This window comes from Gobius niger (assembly GCF_951799975.1).
Source record: "Gobius niger genome assembly, chromosome: 11".
Taxonomy (NCBI): domain Eukaryota; kingdom Metazoa; phylum Chordata; class Actinopteri; order Gobiiformes; family Gobiidae; genus Gobius; species Gobius niger.
This window is the reverse complement of record NC_136862.1, coordinates 14658952-14680485: the sequence shown is the minus strand read 5'-3', so window position 1 is coordinate 14680485 and position 21534 is coordinate 14658952. Positions and strand designations below refer to the sequence as shown.

At 39.5% G+C, this 21534-nt stretch overlaps 2 protein-coding genes across 3 annotated transcripts; both read left to right on the top strand.

Moving 5' to 3' along the window:
• Positions 1-1076: 1076 nt before the first annotated feature.
• On the top strand, positions 1077-16032 carry kcnip1b (Kv channel interacting protein 1 b). 2 transcript variants are annotated; one of them, XM_079566183.1, is made up of 9 exons: positions 1077-1398; positions 1824-2056; positions 14142-14266; positions 14741-14810; positions 14887-14957; positions 15036-15143; positions 15221-15325; positions 15454-15516; positions 15842-16032. In XM_079566183.1, exons 2-9 carry the CDS (start codon positions 1969-1971, stop codon positions 15887-15889), a joined length of 678 nt encoding a protein of 225 aa, XP_079422309.1. In that variant the 5' UTR covers positions 1077-1398; positions 1824-1968; the 3' UTR covers positions 15890-16032. The 2 variants fall into 2 exon arrangements, with proteins under 2 accessions (XP_079422309.1, XP_079422310.1); XM_079566184.1 differs by lacking the exons at positions 1077-1398; positions 1824-2056 and adding an exon at positions 10207-10632.
• Positions 16033-17360: 1328 nt separating this feature from the next.
• npm1a (nucleophosmin 1a) lies at positions 17361-21112 on the top strand. The gene is made up of 10 exons (XM_079565798.1): positions 17361-17533; positions 18498-18577; positions 18650-18769; positions 18843-18936; positions 19042-19163; positions 19240-19304; positions 20122-20251; positions 20315-20425; positions 20496-20570; positions 20644-21112. Exons 1-10 carry the CDS (start codon positions 17488-17490, stop codon positions 20692-20694), a joined length of 894 nt encoding a protein of 297 aa, XP_079421924.1. The 5' UTR covers positions 17361-17487; the 3' UTR covers positions 20695-21112.
• The last annotated feature ends 422 nt before the right edge of the window (positions 21113-21534 follow it).

Sequence of the window (21534 nt, the reverse complement as noted above, 5' to 3'; positions counted from 1 at the left end):
ATGTTGCTACTAATTTGAAGAAAGAATATATATCAGTAATCAGCTCCACTTTTACGTGTGCTGTTCATTTTGCATGTGAGCAAACACTTGCTAAATTACCCCCTCTGTGTGTGTGTGTGTGTGTGTGTGTGTGTGTGTGTGTGTGTGTGTGTGTGTGTGTGTGTGTGTGTGTGTGTGTGTGTGTGTGTGTGTGTGTGTGTGTGTGTGTGTGTGTGTGTGTGTGTGGTGTTCATTGCCACACTCTGAACACGGGGATTCTCTCATGGGCTATAAAGTCATGTGAGCGGTCACCTCTCATCACGAAAAGCCAAGTCCTTGCACGCTTTGTTTCACTGTGGGACACATACAGCAGTTCCCAAGTATTATGGCGACTGGCTGTGAAGTAGATAAATAGTTTTCTCAGAGCATTAAATATAGACAAGACGAAGGAGGGGAGAGAGAATCAGACAGAGGAGGTACTGCGTCACGCTCTCCCTGCGCCTTTCCCCAGTTCAGTGGACTGAGAAACCAAAAGTCTCCACCGGCAGACTGCAGGCTTACATAACCTTTACTGCCTTTATTTGTTCTGTTATAGAGACCACTTGAGATTTATGACTCACTGGTCACCTATATTCTAGACTGGAAAGCCTTTTTAATTCATTATGCCTTGGCGGCGCTCCAAATCTAATTTATGGATAGTGTCACAAAAATATTACTGCATATTCAATCAAAATTATGTACTGCACCCACGTTGTCTGCATTTACTGTCTAAAACTGGTTGTTCTTAGCAATCCTTGTTATTGTTTTTGGATATATTTTTTTAATGTCATTTAAACTTGGATATATTTTACATTAAAAGTAGTATAAAAAGTATGTAGAAAGTCAACACATCAAATGATTCAATGTGCAGTTTATTTACTATTTAATTTGACCTTTAATGAAGACATGCAGGCTTTGGACCAACTAAAAATCAACACAATTTTATTGACCAAGGCTTTAGGGACTTCAGGAAGAGGGAAGAGTATGAGCGAAGAGTGAGAAAGTGTTAGACAAGGGGAGGAGGGGGTGCCTGTGTCGGCGGTGGCTGCTGTAGCTGCAGTCCAGAGTAGCTCAGAGCACTCAGCTCCTCCACAGACCACAGCCGCAGGATCTCCGCTGCCTCTGCCAGACCGACCTCATCCGCAAAACCTATCTTTGTACAGGGGAGAACACTGGACCACCACAGGGGACTGGAGCTCAGAGGAAAAGTGACCCAAGACGTAAGAGTCGGCATCGGCGGGGGCTTCTCTTCAGACAAGCTCCAACTTCCTTCCATTACGCTTTTCGGATCTCGGAGTTCAGTCAATTATTTATCTTCTTCCTCTTTTCTGGTCTGGGGGAAGACAAGTTTGCTTGCTTTTAAAGTACTTCCTGAAACGGGTATAGTACGCATTCTTTTTTTCATTCACGTACTTGTTTTGTGTCCATGCGGTTCAGCCTTATTTCACCAAAATTGACTGAGTGTTAAGAGAAAAGTTGCAGCAAGTAAAGTTGTAATAAAGTAAAGTAGTAAAGTAATAATACAACATCAGGGCAGCTTATTGGTACAATAGATGAAATGAATTTAATATCACTAAATTTGCCAAAACTGTGTGACAATTTAAAAAAGACAGAGTTGTAAGAAATAGTAAAACCCCTAATATGCATTTTATATTTATATTTATTCATTCATTTATTTATTTATCCACATATGCCTATTTAATGTTTCCTGATTTTGTCAAAGGATTAAAGCCCCTAATGCAATATTTTATTATGCATTACTGTGCACTTTTAACCCCCTTGCCGTTATTAATGTTTTAATGAAGGTACTCCAGATGTCACTCCGTCAGTCCTGAAGTTTCTCCGCCACAATGGACCACTCCCATCATTAGCAGAATCCTCGACACACTGGCGGATAGAGCTTCTCCTCTGGACCCTTCCTCTCTGGTTGACCTCCTCCTCTACCTCAGTATGGCCGGCTGCACAGCTCGCTGCAAGCAGGGCATCGCCAAATTAATGCAGTCACTACGGAGACTAGTCTTTGGGACTCTCACTAAAGGTACCCTGTTTTCTTATGCCGTTTTCTTTAATGTTTTGTACGTTTTTGGTAGAATTCATGCTAGATTAAGATAACTAAGTATCCATTCAAAGCACTACAAGTAACCAGCATGGTGTGAGATTAACTTTTATCAATAGAATCATAAAGGCGTCGGGCAATAAGAAATAAACAAGTTCATTAACAACTGTTGCTAAATACGGTTGCTTAAACATTCCTAACGACAGGTGTTAACTTCTTTTAACCTAGCATCTACATTCCCCAGAGAGCAAAAGCGCAGTGACTTGATCAACAGTGTGTTTTGTCGCAATGTCCTTGAGAAAACTCTATCAATACCATAAGGAGCAACAACTCAATAACTGCTTTTATCAAATTTTTGCCCAATATTTAAAATTATGTCATCATAAAAATTGCATAATTTGCTCAAAAGCAAATTATGGTTGATCATTGTGTCCTTATTTGGCAGAAGGTGTTCTACTATATTGTGAGGCTATGGTGCTTATTTCATTACATGTGTTTCCATAGAGTGTTATCTGCATTATCCTGAGGCAAAATGGTTATACGCGCTGTCAGCAAGAAACCTTAAATAGATAAAGCTGACCACAGATAAACAGCATTTATATTTAAAATGTATTGACTTCACTTTACACAGTCCATCCACAGGGCTTCACAGGCCAGTATAACTATTGAGCGAGTGCCAAGCCCCCAAGAACCGTAAATGATGCCAAAAATAATTACCTGAGAAGAGACTCTATAGAATAAGACATTTTAACTTAGTCACCTTTGTAGAGAAGTTTCTCTCTGGGTCAAAGCGTGAAGTGAAAGAAAATGAAGTGCGCTCTTGCCTGTGAGCTTTTGTACTTTGAGCTGACCTTTAGTTAAGACGGGTTAAGACTATTGTGCCTTGGGCAGCACAGGGAACACAGCTTGATTTTTGAATGTCGCTGATTTAATTGAAGTGCCTCCGGTTAGACACAGTGGTAATTTGAGGAATAATGAAATAAGGAAGTGAGTTTGAGCTGGGAACAGTTATGTAGTTACCATGGCAGCGGCTGCTGATGGAGGCATCGAAGGCATGAGAGCAAGTAGAATAAAAATGTTCGGGTGATTTTGGCATGCACAATACAAGTTAAGACTATTAGAGTATCTCTGTGAGTGACTAATGCAACATTGGTACAATTATCGAAGGACAAAGACAGTTTTATCTCGGAAAACATTTGGATTACAGGCCTGCAAATAACTGTTACTTACTGTACTACTGCTGTTTAGTAGGAGCATAAATAAGAAGACTAACAAGGTCCACTGTCCAAAGTGTACCTGAGTCTCCAGTCACCTGACCTATACCAAGTTCATCATGCCCTTTACAGCCCTTCTCTGTTATTGTTGCTCCATTGTTAGGGCACAGTATAACTTTTTTTTTTGACTCATGAACTCCAGTGATTAGGAGAGATGCTTTGTGTCTTGTCTGTGAGATACAGATATTTTAGTTATGTGTCAGTTAGCAGAGTCTGTTAGAAGGAAAAATACTGTGATGATTCAGAAAAACAGGATGTATGTATTCTGGGCTGTTATCTAAACGCTGCCAGGTTAGCGGGTCAGTTTTCACTTCTGATGACAAACTCTGTACAAATGGAGGTGGAAGTTTTGTTGATTTGTATGCAATGAATACAAAACTTAATCGGACTCATTTTCAGCTATAGATTTCAAAACCCATAGCATTCTTCAACTTATGTCACGTCTGTATCTGTATTTCATAGTATGTCCAGTCTGTCTCTGCAACAAAGCTTTTGTTACTGTATCATTGCTATGTTATGCATAGAGGAAGACATGAAAAACTGCAAACCCAGCATCCTGCAGAAGCATGTTTGGTAACCTGAAAAATGTAGGTCCCCCACCTCATATTCTTGAAGTAATTGGATTTGTTCTGCACACTTGCCCGCAACATACAGGACTTGGAGAGATAGTGTGTGCAGTTATGGGAGCTGAACCGTGAAACCTCTGCTTAGGCGCCTCTCAAATGCTGCGCTTACAAATGCAGCAGCATGTATATTCATCTCAAGGCCTTTAAACACGGAGCACAGAGCAGGGCATGGGTTAGGCCTCAGGAGCGACAGTATACCATGCTTATGGAATCATCTGTGTTACTTTTACTATAGGCTCTTGACAGTGATAGAAGATGTGTAATCTAATGCCTGCAGGAGAGCAAGGAAAGGTGGACAAGATGAGAATAATGCTGTACTTTGCTGTGACACTGGGGAAAAGACAGGGGGCAGTGCTCGCTAAACGTTGATGCTGAAAAGGAGGAACTCTGATTGTGATGGGACAGTGATCTTGAGCATTGAACAGAGATGGGTTAGATAGATCTGGTGTCCCAATTTTAGATGTGTCAAAGACATTTTACTGCTTAGTTCCAAAGAATATTGCTATTTCTAAAGCTATAGTTTTCTGTGACAACTGTGGGAGGGTTATTTTTCTTTTAGCCATGCAGGTTTAAGTCTTATAGATTATTTGATTGCCAGGCCCGGCCACTCTGCCCCGTTGCCCTTTTTAGGAACAGGCTCTGTAAGAGGAATCTGATTTATGGATATGGATACGGGTATGGATTCTCTCTCAAATCCTCTCCCTGTGACAAATCTAAATGGGGACGGTTGACCATAGAGATACCAGTGATTTTGGATTCAGTCTGATACCAAGTAATACTAATCCAATACTTATACCGGAAGTAGATTTTTTGTTTCTCTCTCTCTCATTTTATCAATCAAAACAACATCATTATGATTTTACACTCACCATTGCTTGCTGCCTTCACCAGATACTGGTAAATGGTTTATTCTCACGTGCCGCAAATGACATGCCTTGTCAGATCCTGCGTAGTTCATCCATTCAGGCTCCTTATCAATTCTGCATGATCCCTAATGTACAGCTACAGAAAGCACCCGACTGTAATTAAATGTCTGTTCATGACAAACCTCTGCTTATGAAAACTTGTTAAGAATTAGACTCCTTACTCATTCATATCGGTCAACGGCAAGGCATGGTTATTTGTAGAGCACAATACATACACAAAACAATTCAAAGTGCTTCACAGTTGCATAAAATTACAAGAAAGCAGCTGATCAATCTGATTGGAATCTAAAATGTATGCACAGAACTTTTGACTGTCCGGTCGCTCACTCCACATCCTACCTCGTTGCTGTTTTGCTCAAATTGCTGCATACAAGTCTCCTTTTATGCTCCGTCCACGCAAATTTAAATTTTCAACATGAACTCATTGAGCTTGAGAATCAATACTTTAAATCACCAAGATCAAAATGGATATTATGGTATGGGGCCGTCCAGTGGTCCATCTTGTTGTTCAGTTCTTGTAGCTCACTATTCGTTTGAAAGCATGAATTTGTGCATGATAGAAAGAGAAAGGTCATGTTTGATATGCAGTTTACTATAGAAATCTAAGATCATGGATTGGACAAAGGTAATGGGTTAACGAATGGACAGGAGACATATTCCATAGAGGAAGATCACAGATAATCCATATGGATGTTGTGAGAGACAATATAAAGACGGTCCGCAAAATATGTAAAGGATCTGGTGACATGAAGGCTAATGATTTCCTGTTGAAAGGAGAAGAACGTTCTAAAGCTACAGCATTGCAACAGCAAGATCGTAGGATAGAACTTTCTTTGTACTGTAATAACATGGTGATTATGTGCTAATCACTCATATTACAGGAAACACACCTGTCATTCCATTTCTCTTCATGGTAATGTGATTTCTCTGAATCCTAGCCCAGTATAAATTCTGTACCAGGAAACATGCATTTCTTTAAATAATATGGGAAAAGAGCTTGAACATTATCCCTCTTTTTCCCTTGTTAATCATGCTATTCTCATCCTTACTCAGCTGAAATTGGGACCAGTTTGAAAAGTGGTTGTCGCTATAATAGTAGTAGTAGTGGAAGAGGAAATATAGCAGTGAACAAAAGAAAATACATTTTGCATTGAGAGAGATGTGTCATATGCACAATGTTTTTATTACATATTTAGTCCAATTTGTACAGAAACTGACAAATGAACATGGTACTATAATAGGAATCACTGAAAAGCATGCTGTGTATTTTAGCTGACATACATTCTTTGTGCAGTTTTCCCGTACAGTATGTCGTGCTGAGGGCAGAGGCAGAGCAGGTGCACCCAGTCTCCTTCATGCTACACCTGTCTCGTTTTATTCCACCTCACCTGTGTCCTGCATAACCTTGCAGGTAAAACACTGCAGACTGTAGACAAAAATGAAGATCTATAGGCCCCCTAGATAAACCTTAGTCCTGTAATATTTTAAAAATGATACAATGTGTATGACTGGTCGTCTCTCAAAACCTTTCTCCTTCTGTGTGGTTGTGGAGGCAGTGGTAGGAGCTGACAGAGTGTGTCTCTGATTTTAATTTTTTAAATCACCTCACTACATGCATTTATGTAACCGTTTTCGTCTAGATTTATTTTTATCTCTGCTTCGTACTCCTGTGTCTGTGTTTTAGTTTTATGTGTAGCATCTTCTTGAGTTTAAACATCATTTATGTTTCAGTTATGTGGTTGTCCAGATATTTATATATAATTTTAAGTGCATTGCTCACAAAGACAGATCGTATTTCTTTTCTCAAAGTCACCCATTTAGTTTATTTTGTTTTAATTTGATCAACTAAAGCTAAATGCACTCTTGACAATTGAGAATAGTGTTATCGAAAGGCTTCCACGCATATCTAGTTTGTGCGTGTATATGTTGTATTTTGCTGCCCTCTGTTGGTCAAAGATACACATTGCCAGCACACTAAAACTAAGTGGCTTTAAATTGATGTACTATATTTACTTGGATGTACTCATTCACACATGCACACATTAATTATTATGGAACATATTGACTATTTGTATCATGAATTTATGGATTATTATTTCTGTTTTACAGTGCCAGTTAATCACAACGGTTCATTTACGTCACCAAAAATAATAACAAATGTTTTAACATACACCGTACCTCTCCCATCAGGCAGCATCACTTGAGAAATTACATTTCCATCCAACCAATTATGGAAATCATTTGAATATTTCTTAACCTTTACTTAACCAGGATAGGCCCACATAGATTCAGAAAGTCTTTTTCAGCCGAGTTCTGGTTCCAGAGGGGATGGTTTATGTACTTTTTTTTCCATTTTTATTCATGTGATATATCATTTAATAAATAATAAAACATAATGTTATATTATATTGTATTTAATACTATAGCGCATGTTCAAAAAGGCGTTCAAATTTACAGCAGAAGCGTTAAAAAACTGCTTTCAAGATAACTTTTGAGAAAGAAATAACACAGATTTAATAATGAAAAAGCACCTTCCTGCAAGACAAAGTATGTAAAATATTAATGTGACCTCAGCTCATACAGTAGTCCTCACTGTGTGAAGAGCTTTAGGCTATTGCAGAGGGAGTTTTTGTTCAGCTTATTTTTTTACTCAAAACATTCTAGTACAATATTCCTGTATTAACCAGTATTAACCACGTACAACAACGTGCATGTCTGCAACGTGTGCTTTTACACCTCGCTCAGGGACTACACTGAAAAACAAGCTTTATAGGTAAAACTGGCACATGTTTAAAATAATTGTGACATTGCACAGTAAACTCTGTAACAGATCTCATGAAAAGACTACTTACTGCTGTGAAGACGCACATTCGCATAATTATGCACGACTTTAAGCTAAAGTAACCTGTGTTTATTGTCGACTCAGCTCGTCCAATCACACGCCAGCACACGTCTACCCGGCGCCTCTTCAAAGTAAATGAAGGAGAGGGGCGCACAGTCAGCAGTGATGAGGCAAGTTCCCAGGCCTTACATAACTCCCAAGCATAAATATTGCACACATTTTTTTTATGAATGACAAACTTAGAACATCCATATTTCCTACATTAAACAATATTAAATATATTAATCATAGAATGTCATTACATTTTTGCACGTGAACGTTGAACAACTTCCTTGCATCTCAATCAGGTGTGACTTTAGGTGTTAAGAAAGCTTTGTGGCCGATTCTATGTTGAAAAATGGCAGGTCATGCATATTTTAAAATCTTTGAGAGGTTTTTCTGTGGTGGTCACAGAACAGGAAGGGCGGGGCGAGAATTTACATATCTTTTTTTCACTTTGTTAACCACAAAGTGAAGGCACCATTCTATATTGTTAAATAGATTGTCTTAGTCTTAATACTGTTGTGTTCAATTCTACCCCTTAATGACTATCTGCCATGTGAATGTACAGTATACTCCATCAGTAGGATGACAAGATAGTCATTTCCCACAAATGCAAGCAGTCTCATCTGATTTGCATTGACTATGCTATTAAAGACATCATACACTTTATCACTAGTGCATAAGTGCTCGCTCGGAGGAATCAAATCATTGTTAAATAAGACTTACTTACAGAGGGAAATAATTTTAATATTGACAATTGTATGATGTATTTTGTGTCTTGAACTCTGGTGCTATATGCTATAAATATCCATGAAAGCCTGCCATTAGTTCTTATATTAACTGAAAAATCTCAATGCTATATGTAAACATTAAACAAATCCAACCACAGAACGTCAATTTCAAGACAAGACAGTGTAATCTCTATGCCTGTCCTAAACCCATACAAAATAATGTACAGTGGGAGGAAAAAGTGAGTACACCGTAAAATCTCAAGAATGAGTAAACAAATACCACCCAAACATTTACATATTTTTATTAGCCATAACATGTAAACTTTCACAGGAGAGGGAGGAATAAGTGAATACACCCCCTGAATCTCTCTGAGCTGCAGTAGTTTTGTGAAGTGGAATGGTCCAAGATTCATCCTGATCATTCTGAGCGTCTAATCTGCAATGACAGCAAAGCAGTTATTGCTGCAAAAGAAGAGTCAGCCAGCTATTTAATACAAGGGTTCACTTACTTATTCCACACTGTTGTGAATGTCTCAGGTCTTTCTGGAAAATATCTTGATAAACTTGTGAATTTATTATTCTATTGATGACAGCACATTGTCCACGCCCTGAGGCAACAAAACTGCCCCACGCCATGATTCTCCCTGCTCCATACTTCAAAATGAGCATATAGGGTTTTAATGTTGGTGGGAGGAACACACAACGTCGTGTGTGGAGCAGCACACCAACATCAAAACCCGATCCCCACTGTGAAGTATGGTGCAGGAGCATCCTGGTGTGGGGCTGTTTTGTTGACTCAGAACAACGTGCTCTCATCAATGGAAAAATGAATTCACAAGTTGATCAAGATATTTAGCAGAAAAACCTGAGACATTCACAAAAGCATGGAATAAGTAAGTATACCCATGTATTAAATAGCTGGCTGACCCTTCTTTTGCAGCAATGACTGCTTTTCTGTAGTTGCAGATTAGATCAGGATGATTCTTGGACCATTCCTCTTTACAAAACGGTTGCAATTCAGTGAGATTCAGGGGGTGAACTCACTTATTCCTCCCTCCCCTGTGAATGTTTCCACATTATAGTCAATAAAAATATGATAAAATGTAAAATTTGGGTGGTATTAGTTTAAGCAGAGCTTAATAGAGATCAGACCACATTTTATGACCAATTTAGGCAGAAATGTGAGAAATTCCAAACGCTGTGCTCACTTTTTCTTCCCACTGTAAATGCTGAAGTCACTGCAGGCTAAAGTGCAGATTAATTTGCAATGGCATTCTCAAAATTGGTTAGAGAGAGTGCACAGCACCACAAGGAGCTTGTTCAATCTTGCATTACTTAAATAAGACCATTCCAATCTGAACATGGAGAGATTCTAATTCAGATCACGCTTTTCACCGGTTCCAGAAACTATGAAAAATGTTAAATGTTTCTGCTGTATTCCCATGTTGAAAACTATCTAAATACTACTATTTTAAAAAAGCAAATGCAAAAACAATGACCTTCTTAAGTCAAGGTAATTAATCCTTTTTGATGATAGCCTGAATAATAATGTACTCTTTTCATTTCGTTTCCACCTTACTTTATCAGCAAGTCATGCCTGAATACTCCGGTTATTTCCCCACTCACTCATTATGCCTCCAACTACACCACAGGGAGCGCTGCACTGATTTGTTAGTGCTGAATGCCGATTGACCTGTATCTGTTGACCCACATGTTGAATCCTGTGGCTCGAAAACCATGTCCTTCACCTCCGGCCCCCACTGCGTTGGATGTAATTCGGTGCTGCCAACAACATGGTGAAACATGTTGAGGAGGCAGTGGTAGGGGAGTGAGAGAGCATCCTGACAGATGAGTGGAGGGGAAGGGGAGGGAGTGGCGCAGAGAGCCAAGAGCAGCTTCATATACCGCATGTGCTACCGAGAGCGCGCCAGTCTAGTGCGCGTTTGCAGAAAGAAAGAAAAAACAAGGGAAGAGATTTATGCTGTAGTGTGCGCGGAGATCAGCGAGGACTGTACGCTGGGTTGTTTGGCTTTAGCTTGGTTTCCACAGCGACAACATGGGTGCAGTGGTGGGCACTTTGACCATGCAAACCAAACAGAGGAGACCGTCTCGAGGAGGTAAGGCACGGAAAAGTATTAAGAAAGGATAAAGTAGATGGAAAGAGTTGTGCTACGCTTTGCAGGCTACATTTTTTCCACTCTTGCAAATTATTGAACTACAATAAGTATCTGTTTAGTGTCTTTATTCAGTGTGTAAAGGGTATGCCTAAGAACAGTGACCAAATGTAAAAAAAAAAGCATCTTTTAGGGGATTAAGGGTGATCCAAATGTCCCAGATGTACAAATGTGGGCCACCGAACAACAGGATTGACAGATTACAGCGTGCCACAAAGTAGGTTGTCCTTGAGTGGGACCAAAAGGGAGCTAAAATCACTAGCCCGGGCTGTGACATTATTATTGTGTGGCAGCTGTGAGTGAGGAAAAAGAGAGAGATCGGAGGTTGGGGCTGTGCGAATTAACACGCTGCTCACATATCATACCTCTCTCCACGGCCTTATGCTTGGGAATCGGGTTGTCATGGAGACTGGTTTGAAGGGGGCATAGTAAAAAGGGGAGACGCTGAACAATAGACAGGGCAAGGGGATGAGTGAGACAGTTATAGACATGCTATCTCCACAAGGGGTGAATGATTTGCCTTAGTCAAAACACAGCAGGAACCCCCTGCTGTGTTTACACGCATTAGGGACCGTAATGGTTGCGATCGAGATAAGGACGGGCAGATATGGATTTTGTGATGCCAAGCGTGAGAAGCAAATTTGTTGTCAGTTTTACTTGTTGCACTTAAGCAGCCGATCGCAGTCAGATATGATGTGCATTTGAACATCAAGCACCTGCTCCAGAAGTAAGAAATGTTTTGGATTCAAGGGGCAGCTGTCAACACTCGTGCTCCACCCAAGGTCCTGGGTTCGATTCCCGGGTCGGACAGGACCTCTCTGTATGAAGTTTGCATGTTCTCCACATTTCTACATAGGTTTTTTTCCTCTACTACTAAAAACATGTGCTGGCCATGATGAATGAGAGTGAATTGCATGCATGAGTCTCATTTGTTCATTAGCATGCATTGTCCCATTCAAATACACAACATCAGGACTAAACCGGATTTAAATTAGGTCTATAATGAGGACTCCGGGACTTTACCAGACCACCTACTGAGACAGATTCTCTAAATAGTGAAAGAGCTTCAAGAGCAGGTCTACAGCTGCATGTGGCGCTGTAACCATAGGGTGCAGATGCCTGACGTACTAACCCCTGCTTTCTTAGAAGTATCGCTCGAGTCCTTTTTTTGGTTGTTAATTTTAGATTCACTGTTGATGTCCCTTGTGACAGATGTTGCCAAAAGAGCAGTTAGCAGCGCTTCAGTAGGCAGCTTGAGGACACATGGACACAGACTTTGACATTTACTCTAAAACACACTCATCAAGTTGAATATAAATAGTTTGTTAAGCATTTTACGACTGCACAAAGATGCACATTTGCCATATATGCTCATGTGATAATGTCTACGAACAGTAAACAAGAATTGGTGTTTTCATGGCAGGAACAGTTACAGTTTGGATACAGAGTTTCAGCAAAGACACCAAATAATGTTCATTTTTGATAGAAAATAGATAACTCATAGGCCTTCGTAATTTATTTATTTTTTACTTGAATCAATATTGCATTCTTGAAAGTACTGTTAAATTAATTAAGGATGAGAAGTAAATGTACAGTAGACAGTTGGCACGACCTGTCATCTATAATTAGAATGTTTGTGCTCATTGTGTCTTTAGATCTTTCCTTGAGCAAAATAACATGACTTTTTCTTAGGCTATATATAGAAGTGTGAAATGTCAGTGTAAGTAAATGCCCTTAGCTAAAAACGGCTGTGAAATCATCACTCATTATACAACTATTGAATACAATATTTTCAATCAATGAGAGAAATCTTTAACTCTCCAGGGCTGTTATAGAGGCAGCACATTTAGCAGGAGGTACATTTCATAAATCAATGAATAGTGAGATGTTTAGTGTGCTCATGTTGTGCTCTGTTCAATATGCTCTGCTCTGCCATCTTTGGCCTTGGTCTCCTTCCTGTCTTCTGTTCACACGTCACGCTTCTCACCCCTTCTCCAATCAACACCTCGCATCCTTTCACTTCCCACGTTTCTGCTACGAGGAAGATGTTAAATTATTCAATGTAAAAAAAGAAACAAACAACATATGTCTCTGCCGATGTACGAAGCAAAGAGTACTTGATGGATCTTGATGTATACCTTTTCGATTAGTTCACAGTTCATCAGCTCAACCTAATTCATCATGGCTGTCTATCTCCATGACAACAGTTTGAGGTTGTAAGCCATGTTGTTCACAGAAAATGAAGGTTTGGAGCCTCTTGATAAATAAATCATTGTATGCAGTTCCAACAGGACATTTGAGACACCTTTAACCTGACGCAATTGTGACATGACTGCATACAACTACTTTCTGTCATTTTTTTTCTCTCTCAGCTCAACCAAAAATAAAATAAACTTTTTCTTTATTACAATTGATGTCACAATGAGGAAATTGTTTGTTGCGTGTGGCATATATAAATGTTGTTAATTAGAGGCTTGCACTCAGAAGTGATTATCATCACTCTGTGCTTCTGGCGCTGATATAAAGATTTTTTAGACAGTGAGTGGCTCTCTGAGGTGTGCTACATAACAGACACTGAGAAGAGGTATGACTTGTGGTTAATGAGATTCAATAAGTCAAGGGGGAGAGCGTGGAGGTAATTGTAGCTGTTTATTGTCCTTTCTCTCATGCTTTAGAACAAAGTAAACAAGAAACATCACCACATTTTGGTCTTATCTAAAAAAAACGACACAGGACTGGCTTATTACTTCAAAGATAAATGCTCAATTTGTTGATCCACAACCATATTACAGCACTATCCACATTAAGTATTTTTTATCAGCAGCATATTGACATAAATTCTTGCTTCATTAATATAGAACATAACTCTGTCTTGTGTGTGTGACAGTTCTATTTGTTTTGCTTATGTGCACATTTGACTCCATTTGACCTGTTTGCCCTTTCCACAAACACTCCCAGTCCCCTCTAATAATATATTGTGTTCATGACCTCTTTTCGTCTCCAATCTTCCCAATCCTCCTCTCCACATGATATATAATTCCACAGAGCTTTCCCTAATCTTGTTTCCTGCCGTGATGTTTGCTGGTGTTGCTTGCTGAAGTGTGCATTGCTGGTGGCGTTTCTGTGTTAGCATTTTCCCCATAGCTCTGCGTGGACAGTCAGAGTGATAAGCACTAGCCTGCAGCAGACCCATCTCAACACACCATTAACTGCCATCGATCTCCATAGGCCCATGTTACCATTAATAAAAGCCTTCAGCTCCCCAGGCGAGATAACATTTGTCAAACAGCTCTCTCGTATCAAAGACCCACTTTCCAATGTTTCATTATATTCAGCTGAGTGTAGCTTTAGATGATGGGGGGTTTCATAATTCAGACATTACCATAAATGTGATTGCTTTGCTAAAATGCACTGTGTGTATGCATGAATTCTTCTGCTCTTCCTCTTCTCAGACAAAACAGACGATGAACTGGAGATGACGATGGTGTGCCACAGACCTGAAGGCCTGGATCAACTGGAAGCACAGACCAACTTCAGCAAACAGGAGCTGCAGATTCTCTATCGGGGGTTCAAAAACGTAAGCTTCAAGTGCATTTGTTATAGGTGCAGTAGTTTAGTTGTAAAATAGTCTTAATCTAGACTTTGTAATGCCTGATATAATATATTTCTGTACGTTGCAAGGCAGTAATGAAATACTTAAAGCTGCATTATGCAACTTTTTAAGCAAAATTAAGTTTTGATTTGTGCGTATTTGACCTTGTAGTGACCCAGTGGCTGTGTGTGTGGTTATCGTGACGCCTTTACTTTCGATCACGGTGGTCTCTACAACACTCGAGGAACAATTGTTTTGAGGTTTTCTGGTGAGAGGGCCCATCAGCAGAGAAAACCTTCCAAACAATTGATCCTGGAGCATCCTAGAGACCACTGTGATGGAAAGTATACTGGTCACAAATACAGTCGATGGGTCACTACAAGGTCAAATACACACCGATATCAACTTTAATGCACCTTTAAGATGTGTCCCCTAAAAGTAACACATGTTGTTTTGCAGGAATGTCCAAGTGGTATGGTGAACGAGGAAACCTTTAAACACATTTATGCTCAGTTCTTTCCACATGGAGGTACAGTTCATTCACATTTAGTTTCTGTCTCTGTTCATTTTAAGTTACTAAAGCCCATACTTTGTTGTTTTTGCAGATGCCAGCATGTACGCCCATTATTTGTTTAATGCGTTTGACACAACAAACAACGGCTCCATCAAGTTTAAGGTGGTCATTTCTTTATCTCTTTCTGTGCTTGACGTTGTTTGTTTTGCTATTATGTTTCTTTTTTTACTCCAACAACAGGACTTTGTTATGGGTCTTTCCATACTACTCAGAGGAACACTGCAGGAGAAGCTTGAATGGACCTTTCACCTGTACGACATCAACCGAGATGGATATATAAACAGAGAGGTATTGTTAGAGACGTAGACAAATAGACAAGTGTACGCAAGAGGACTTCGGATTAAAATGAACTGCCTGTGTTCCAGGAAATGACTGAGATTGTTAGAGCCATCTACGACATGATGGGAAAGTACACTTATCCTGCCCTGAAAGGAGATGTGCCGCAGCAGCACGTGGATGCTTTCTTCCAGGTTAGATGACAGATTTATTTATAAACCGACAGCAACAATATCTCTTTCTTTCTTTCTTTGAAAAGCTGACTTATCCCGAAACATTATCATTAGTATTCATACCTGTGTCTGTCTTTCCCCCCCCCCAGAAAATGGACAAAAACAAAGATGGTGTTGTAACACTGGATGAATTTGTTGTAGCTTGTCAAGAGGTCAGTATTATGATTGTAAGCGTTCGAGCTTTATTGTCCTACCGCCTCATTCATACCAGGAAATTAATAATAAATAATGTAGAGTACACACATCCACTAGTTACTCTCCAACATCTAAAATAGATGATATCAAATCAAGGTGAGATCTGCTCAAGTTTGACAAATCCCCCAAAAGACATTGCATGCATCTGCTCTTATCTGTCGGAGAAATTGTCAACAAACTTACTGTTACTTTCTTTACTAGTTGTTACATTTCTCTACAGAATTGCATTTTTCCTGCTTGAAATTCACCAGCACTCCGGGCTGATCTATTGTTTCCCTGCAGGATGAGACAATGATGAGATCCATGCAGCTGTTTGAAAATGTGATGTAGGAGCGGAGGATTCGGCACAGGGAATCAAAGAGACCGTCAGACGGCTTGGCGTGTGCGTGCGACGTGCGTGAGTGTGCGTGAAAGTAGCCAGTGGGTACCATATCAAGATGCTGCGCTCGGGATAAAGGGACTATACACTGGACCTCGGATTTTGAGTCTTACAGCCTCTCAAATGGAGACAATTATTGATGTGTCAAGAAGACCGGCGCATACGAGGCAGCACAAACCCAGACAAGAGCCAACGCACATTCAGCCATTTTATTTATTTTGCCAAAATAAGTTCTTTATTGCCAAAAAATAAACTGCATGCTTTTGCAAGATTTTGTTAAATTATTATAGGAATAGGGCCATAAAGAGTCCATCTTGACATTGACATACATCATTTTCCGTTTTAGGGTGGTCTGTTGCTGGGTTTGATGGAGCTTACTGTTGATTGTTAATGGAATGTCATATTTTTGGTCCATATCTTAGGTCTAACGTGTCTCATATGTACATGTTAAAAGCTGGCGTGGGTGTAATTTATTATACTGAAAATGTTTTGCATATGTCGCATATTTTCACAACCGCATTGTTTCTTGTAATTATGTAATGTTCAAACAAACATTATTGTACAAAATGTGTAACAATTTAATGAAGTGCCCAATAATAATCTACTACGCGCTCAGAGAAAAATATTGTTTGTGAGATTATTTCCGAAATGTAGGATCTAATGTCACGTCTGCACATGTGAGAGGTGGTTGAGCAAGAGAACTGTACATTTAAAAACATTTGAAATGCTGGAAAACACATGATAAGTAAATATTGCAGGGCGTGCACCGAATGTAAGCTGAGGAATGTGATATGTGAAGGTGGCTCCATCTGTGTTAGCGTTTGGCCTTCCTCCTCTATCCAAACTCAAGATGTGATGTCACTCTGATGTGCAGGCACAGTATAGGGTGAAATGAGTGTGACTCATGCCGTATTGCTCACAGTGTTGCAGGGTGCATTTTAAAGCACCACCATAATAAAAAGCTCACCCGGGTATAGACGCACGCTCTAAAATATTCATCACTCCTTTTTGCTGTTTTTTGGTCTTTCATATGACTCACTTTTTGCTGAAAGATGTGGCACATCAGTTTGGCATTGCAGCTTTTGTTCTCATGGATATCATTGCTGAACGGGTAACTGTATCTCACGAACAGAACATGAATTCATTTGAAGCCATACAAATAAATATTTAAGTTCTTAAATTGAGTCATGAGTCTTTTTACAAAGGTGCCCTCACAGTGACATTGGCTGCTTATTTTTGATAATTAGTTAGAATATTTATAAATGTTATTTTTTTTTGTTATTCTACCATCATCATCATCATCATCATCATCTTTTCTTTTCTTTTCTTTTCTATTTTCTTTTTTTTTTTTTTTTTCAATTCATACCCTGACCCAGCAGAGGGCAGTGTTTTCCTTTCTCGTCGTTTCCTTCACGTGAAGCGCAGAAAAAGAGAAGGAGGCGGTGCAGCAGCTGAGTGAGCACCACGTTGTTTCAGTGATAGCGGTTTTCTTATTCATTCTACCTTCCCTCAGCACAGGCACATCTGACCTGCTCATTTCCAGAAAAAAATGAACGGTTTAGAGGAAACCATGGCCCCGCAAACATTCCTTTACGGTGAGAACGTTTCTTCTGATCTTGATCCACGTTTGTTGAGCTAACAGCGAGCAGGTTGTGCGGAAAAAGACTCTGTTAAAACTTCTACTCTGATTGTCTGTTTCGTTTAAATTCGAGTTCCCTGCGTGATAAAAGTTTTGATTTGCGAAAGGTGTTGTTTGACATGGTTGACATCTCATAAGAGAAATGTATTGCATAGTTCGCTGTAACGTCGCACACGTGTTTCCTCCACAATATGGCGGCCCGGAGGAAACGCGAACACTTGCTGTTTATTACCGAAATTAAATAAAACTGCGCACATAAGATATATCTGATGTACTGTACCGTAATACAGCCGTGGTGTGTCAGTCAAACTACACTGTTTTAAACTCGTAAAATTGCTCTTTGGGCCTGACGTGCACAGCGTGGGTTTCTCACATGGGACTCTTTTATACCACATGTTTCAGCTATTTTCAATCTGCCTGGTATTTCTACTAAAAATATTATAAAGTAGATGAAATCTAAAGTGATTCATGTGTACATTTACTTTTCCCTCGGTTTGACTGCTGCTTTTTAACTTGTGTCAGTCTTCATATTGAAACCTCAAATGACCCCGTAGGGCACTGGGTTTGCTGGGTCTTCCATTGCACCACGTGGATCACACATTACTTTTATTTTGATTTTAAATGAATCTACTGTTGTATTAAAGACAATTTAATTAGACTATGGAGCTTTTCATTTTGACATGTTACCTAAATGTTTGCAGATTGTGTCACCGTGTTCACAACTCATTAAAAGCATAGAGATGTAACTTGATACAGAACATGTGTTTCTTTAAGAAGATGTCCATTCAATTTTATTATTCAACATCACTATAGTTAGAAATGTAGAAGCCTTTGGGAAGTTTCTTGGAAAGCTACTATGAATTCACAGGATAATCCCTACTAAAGGTTAGACTAACTAATGTCTGTTTTCTGGTGTTCAGGATGTGAACTGGGAGCTGGTAAAGAAGTGGTTTTCAACCCTGATGATGAAGACTTTGAGCACCAGTTGGACCTCAGAATGGTAATCAGTTTTTGGAGCCAAAAACAATAATATAGAAGTGTGCATAAATAACAGTTTTTATGGTATGTTTAGGCATGCGTGGACCCCAGCACTAAGAATGAGCTTCAAATGGTGGAGGTGGAAGGGCAGGACATCGAGGGTCAGAAAATCAAAGCCATTCTAGTCTCACTGAAGCCCTCTTCATTACCTAGCGTGAGTAAATACTAGAAATGAGAGTTTTGATTTGGTTAAGAACTTTGTGAGCTATTTTAACTCTGTGCTGCAGGTCTGCCTTGGTGGGTTCACTATTACTCCCCCAGTAGTTTTTCGACTGAAGGCTGGTTCTGGACCTGTTCATTTAAGTGGACAACATCTTGTTAGTGAGTAGTCCAGTATTTGTAATCCCAAAATGTGTGTTGATTTGATACACATATACAATGCTATACTAAGTATCCACCGCTAATGACCTATGTTCTATGTTTAAGTGGGAGCTGATCAGAGTTTTGAGGAGGAGGATGAAGGCGACGAAGAGGAAGAGGAGGAAGATGTAAAAGATGTGAAACTGTCAAAGAAAAGACCTGCTATGTCACCTGCAGATAAATCTAAGGTTCCTCAGAACATCAATTGCATATTTAATGGGATTTTACACCAGTAGAATTAACACTTTATTTTTTTTCTTCCAGAAAAAGATGAAGATGGAGGTGGATGATGAGGATGAAGATGAGGAAGATGAGGATGATGACGATGAGTAAGTGACTGCTGTAAAGCTCGGCAGCTTTGTGTAGCTCTCAAGGCAGAGGCGGGCAAACTACGCCCCCAAACTAATTCTCTCCGCCCCTTCTCTCCATATTTGATCTAAATGTGGGGGCATTTTCCAGGTCAAATTGCGTAGTGGTGTATCAGAGGCATCATGACTATCTCCTGCTAGAAGGGGCTCAAATGGATTTTCATTTTATTTCATTCAAAATTGACTAAGTTTTATGTATGCCCCTGTTAACTTTACAATTGTCATAGGTTCTATTATTTTGTCTTTTTTTTTTATATATAAAAATGGACAAATTTTGACTTTATAGGTTTTAACTGTTCTAAAGCAGGAGCGTCCACTTGTTCGCCTGCAGCCAATCCCCAAACTGAAAAGACTTATCGTTCCAATCGAATGCAAATTTGTAGTGCAGCATTCAAATGCAGAAGACTCTCTCAAATGTGTTTGCTCGCAGTAAGCCACGAACTTTCAAATGATCAATTGTTTTTGTTATAGCCAGTTGCCACAAAATGAAACTTTTTTTTGGTTATGGCCTTTTACTGCCAGGCCTTGTTATGTTGTGCATATTTGTGCTGTAGCAAGGCCAGTGTACAGTTATAGGATTTTTATTGCTAAAACTGCTACCCTGTTTCTGCTGACAAGTGTCCTAAAGATTCAATACAAGCAATATTTTGCATTGGCATCTTCAATAAAATCTTTAACATTTTACAAGGATTTAAGTGGTAAAGGAACAGTTTGGTCTACTTGGCGCTCTTCAAGGGAATTATTTTTAAAAACTGTAAAAACTTATGTGTGTTTTAAGGGATGAGGAGGAAGATGAAGAGGAAGATGAGGAAGTGACGCCTGTCAAAGCCACGCCGCCAGCAGCTAAACAAAAAGCTGGGGCCCAAAATGGCAAAAGTCCTAAACCGTCCACTCCTGGCAAAAAAGAGGTATTTGCAAATGTATTAATGTTGAGGCTCTTTTTTTGCTCTCGCTAACTTTTGCAATTTTAGGTAAAAACGCCTAAAGTAAAGGGTGAGAAGTCTCCGAGAGCTCCAGCCACTCCCAAAGTACCATTAAGTTTTGATCAAGCCAAAGAAAAAATTGAAGAGGCAATGAAAAAGGTTTGCTCACAGCTATTCACACCATACGGTAATTTTGTGGTAAACATTTAATAACCGTCTTAATCCACAGGGAGTGACATTACCCAAGTTGCAGATAAAGTTTGAGAATTTTGTGAAGAACAGTTATCACCTTTCTGATGACAAGGTAACGATCAAAGTAATGTATAACATCTGATTAAAAAATGCTTCATATTAATTACATTTGTGTTCCCTTCTAGTTTGTTACAGACCTCTGGAAATGGAGTCAAACAGTGAAAAATGCGAAGTAATAAGCTAGTTGTGGTAGCTGAATATATATTTTTATGGCTCGTCCTAGCACCTGTTCAACCAGAAACCGTACCCAGTGCCTCTCACTCGTCCAAAGTCTGCTGTCTGTTCTTTGTAGTCTGAACTATATATGTGGTGGCTTGCTCACCGGTCTTTGGGTAAATAAATTCATATTTGTAAATGTGTAAATACACCTTGCTGCACTATTGACAGAGAGAAATGGGAGGATTGTCTGATGCTTTTGTGCTGTACAGTTAGCTAGGAACGTGGCATAGACGTTGATATGTTCCAAGTAAGAGATTTCCCACAGGAATTTAACATGATCAAGCATACAACTTTTTACACAATATTTTAAGGTAATATGTCCATTTACTATGCCTATGTTCAAGTAATTTTTCAACGAATGATTTGCCAGGTGTCTTAAGTGTTTGTTTTTAATGTTTAGAGATCCAATCGCATGGTTTTGTTCTGTAATGCAAAAATCATTCCAGGTTATCAATAAAAGTAACATGAAGCATGTGTTGTGTATTTTGCAAACAAGATTTGAAATGGATAAATGTCCAGAGGTGGGCTAGTCCTTCAACTATAAGAGTATTCCTGGCTGAGTGAACTCGTGCTTGAGTAATCAAGATTTTATTTGGCAATAGATGTTCCGCACATTCCTTATTTTTCACTGAAACTTTTATGCTCAGTTTATTTTGTCTACTCCACCTCTGCCCAAACACCAGTCCACAAGTGGTCCTGTAACCTTGAGACCGATTGGAGCATCGTTGCCGTGTGTAGTTGCCTCAATCCCCCCACAAGATGGTGTATTTGGGTAACGTGGTGCGCCTCCTCCCAAA

Coding starts and splice junctions, on each gene's coding strand:
- kcnip1b (XM_079566183.1), top strand. CDS start 1,969: ATGGCCGGCTGCACAGCTCGCTGCAAGCAGGGCATCGCCAAATTAATG. Junction 14,267..14,740: donor TCTATCGGGGGTTCAAAAAC/GTAAGCTTCAAG, acceptor GTTGTTTTGCAG/GAATGTCCAAGTGGTATGGT. Junction 14,958..15,035: donor ACGGCTCCATCAAGTTTAAG/GTGGTCATTTCT, acceptor CTCCAACAACAG/GACTTTGTTATGGGTCTTTC.
- npm1a (XM_079565798.1), top strand. CDS start 17,488: ATGAACGGTTTAGAGGAAACCATGGCCCCGCAAACATTCCTTTACG. Junction 18,770..18,842: donor AGCCCTCTTCATTACCTAGC/GTGAGTAAATAC, acceptor TCTGTGCTGCAG/GTCTGCCTTGGTGGGTTCAC. Junction 18,937..19,041: donor AAGTGGACAACATCTTGTTA/GTGAGTAGTCCA, acceptor TCTATGTTTAAG/TGGGAGCTGATCAGAGTTTT.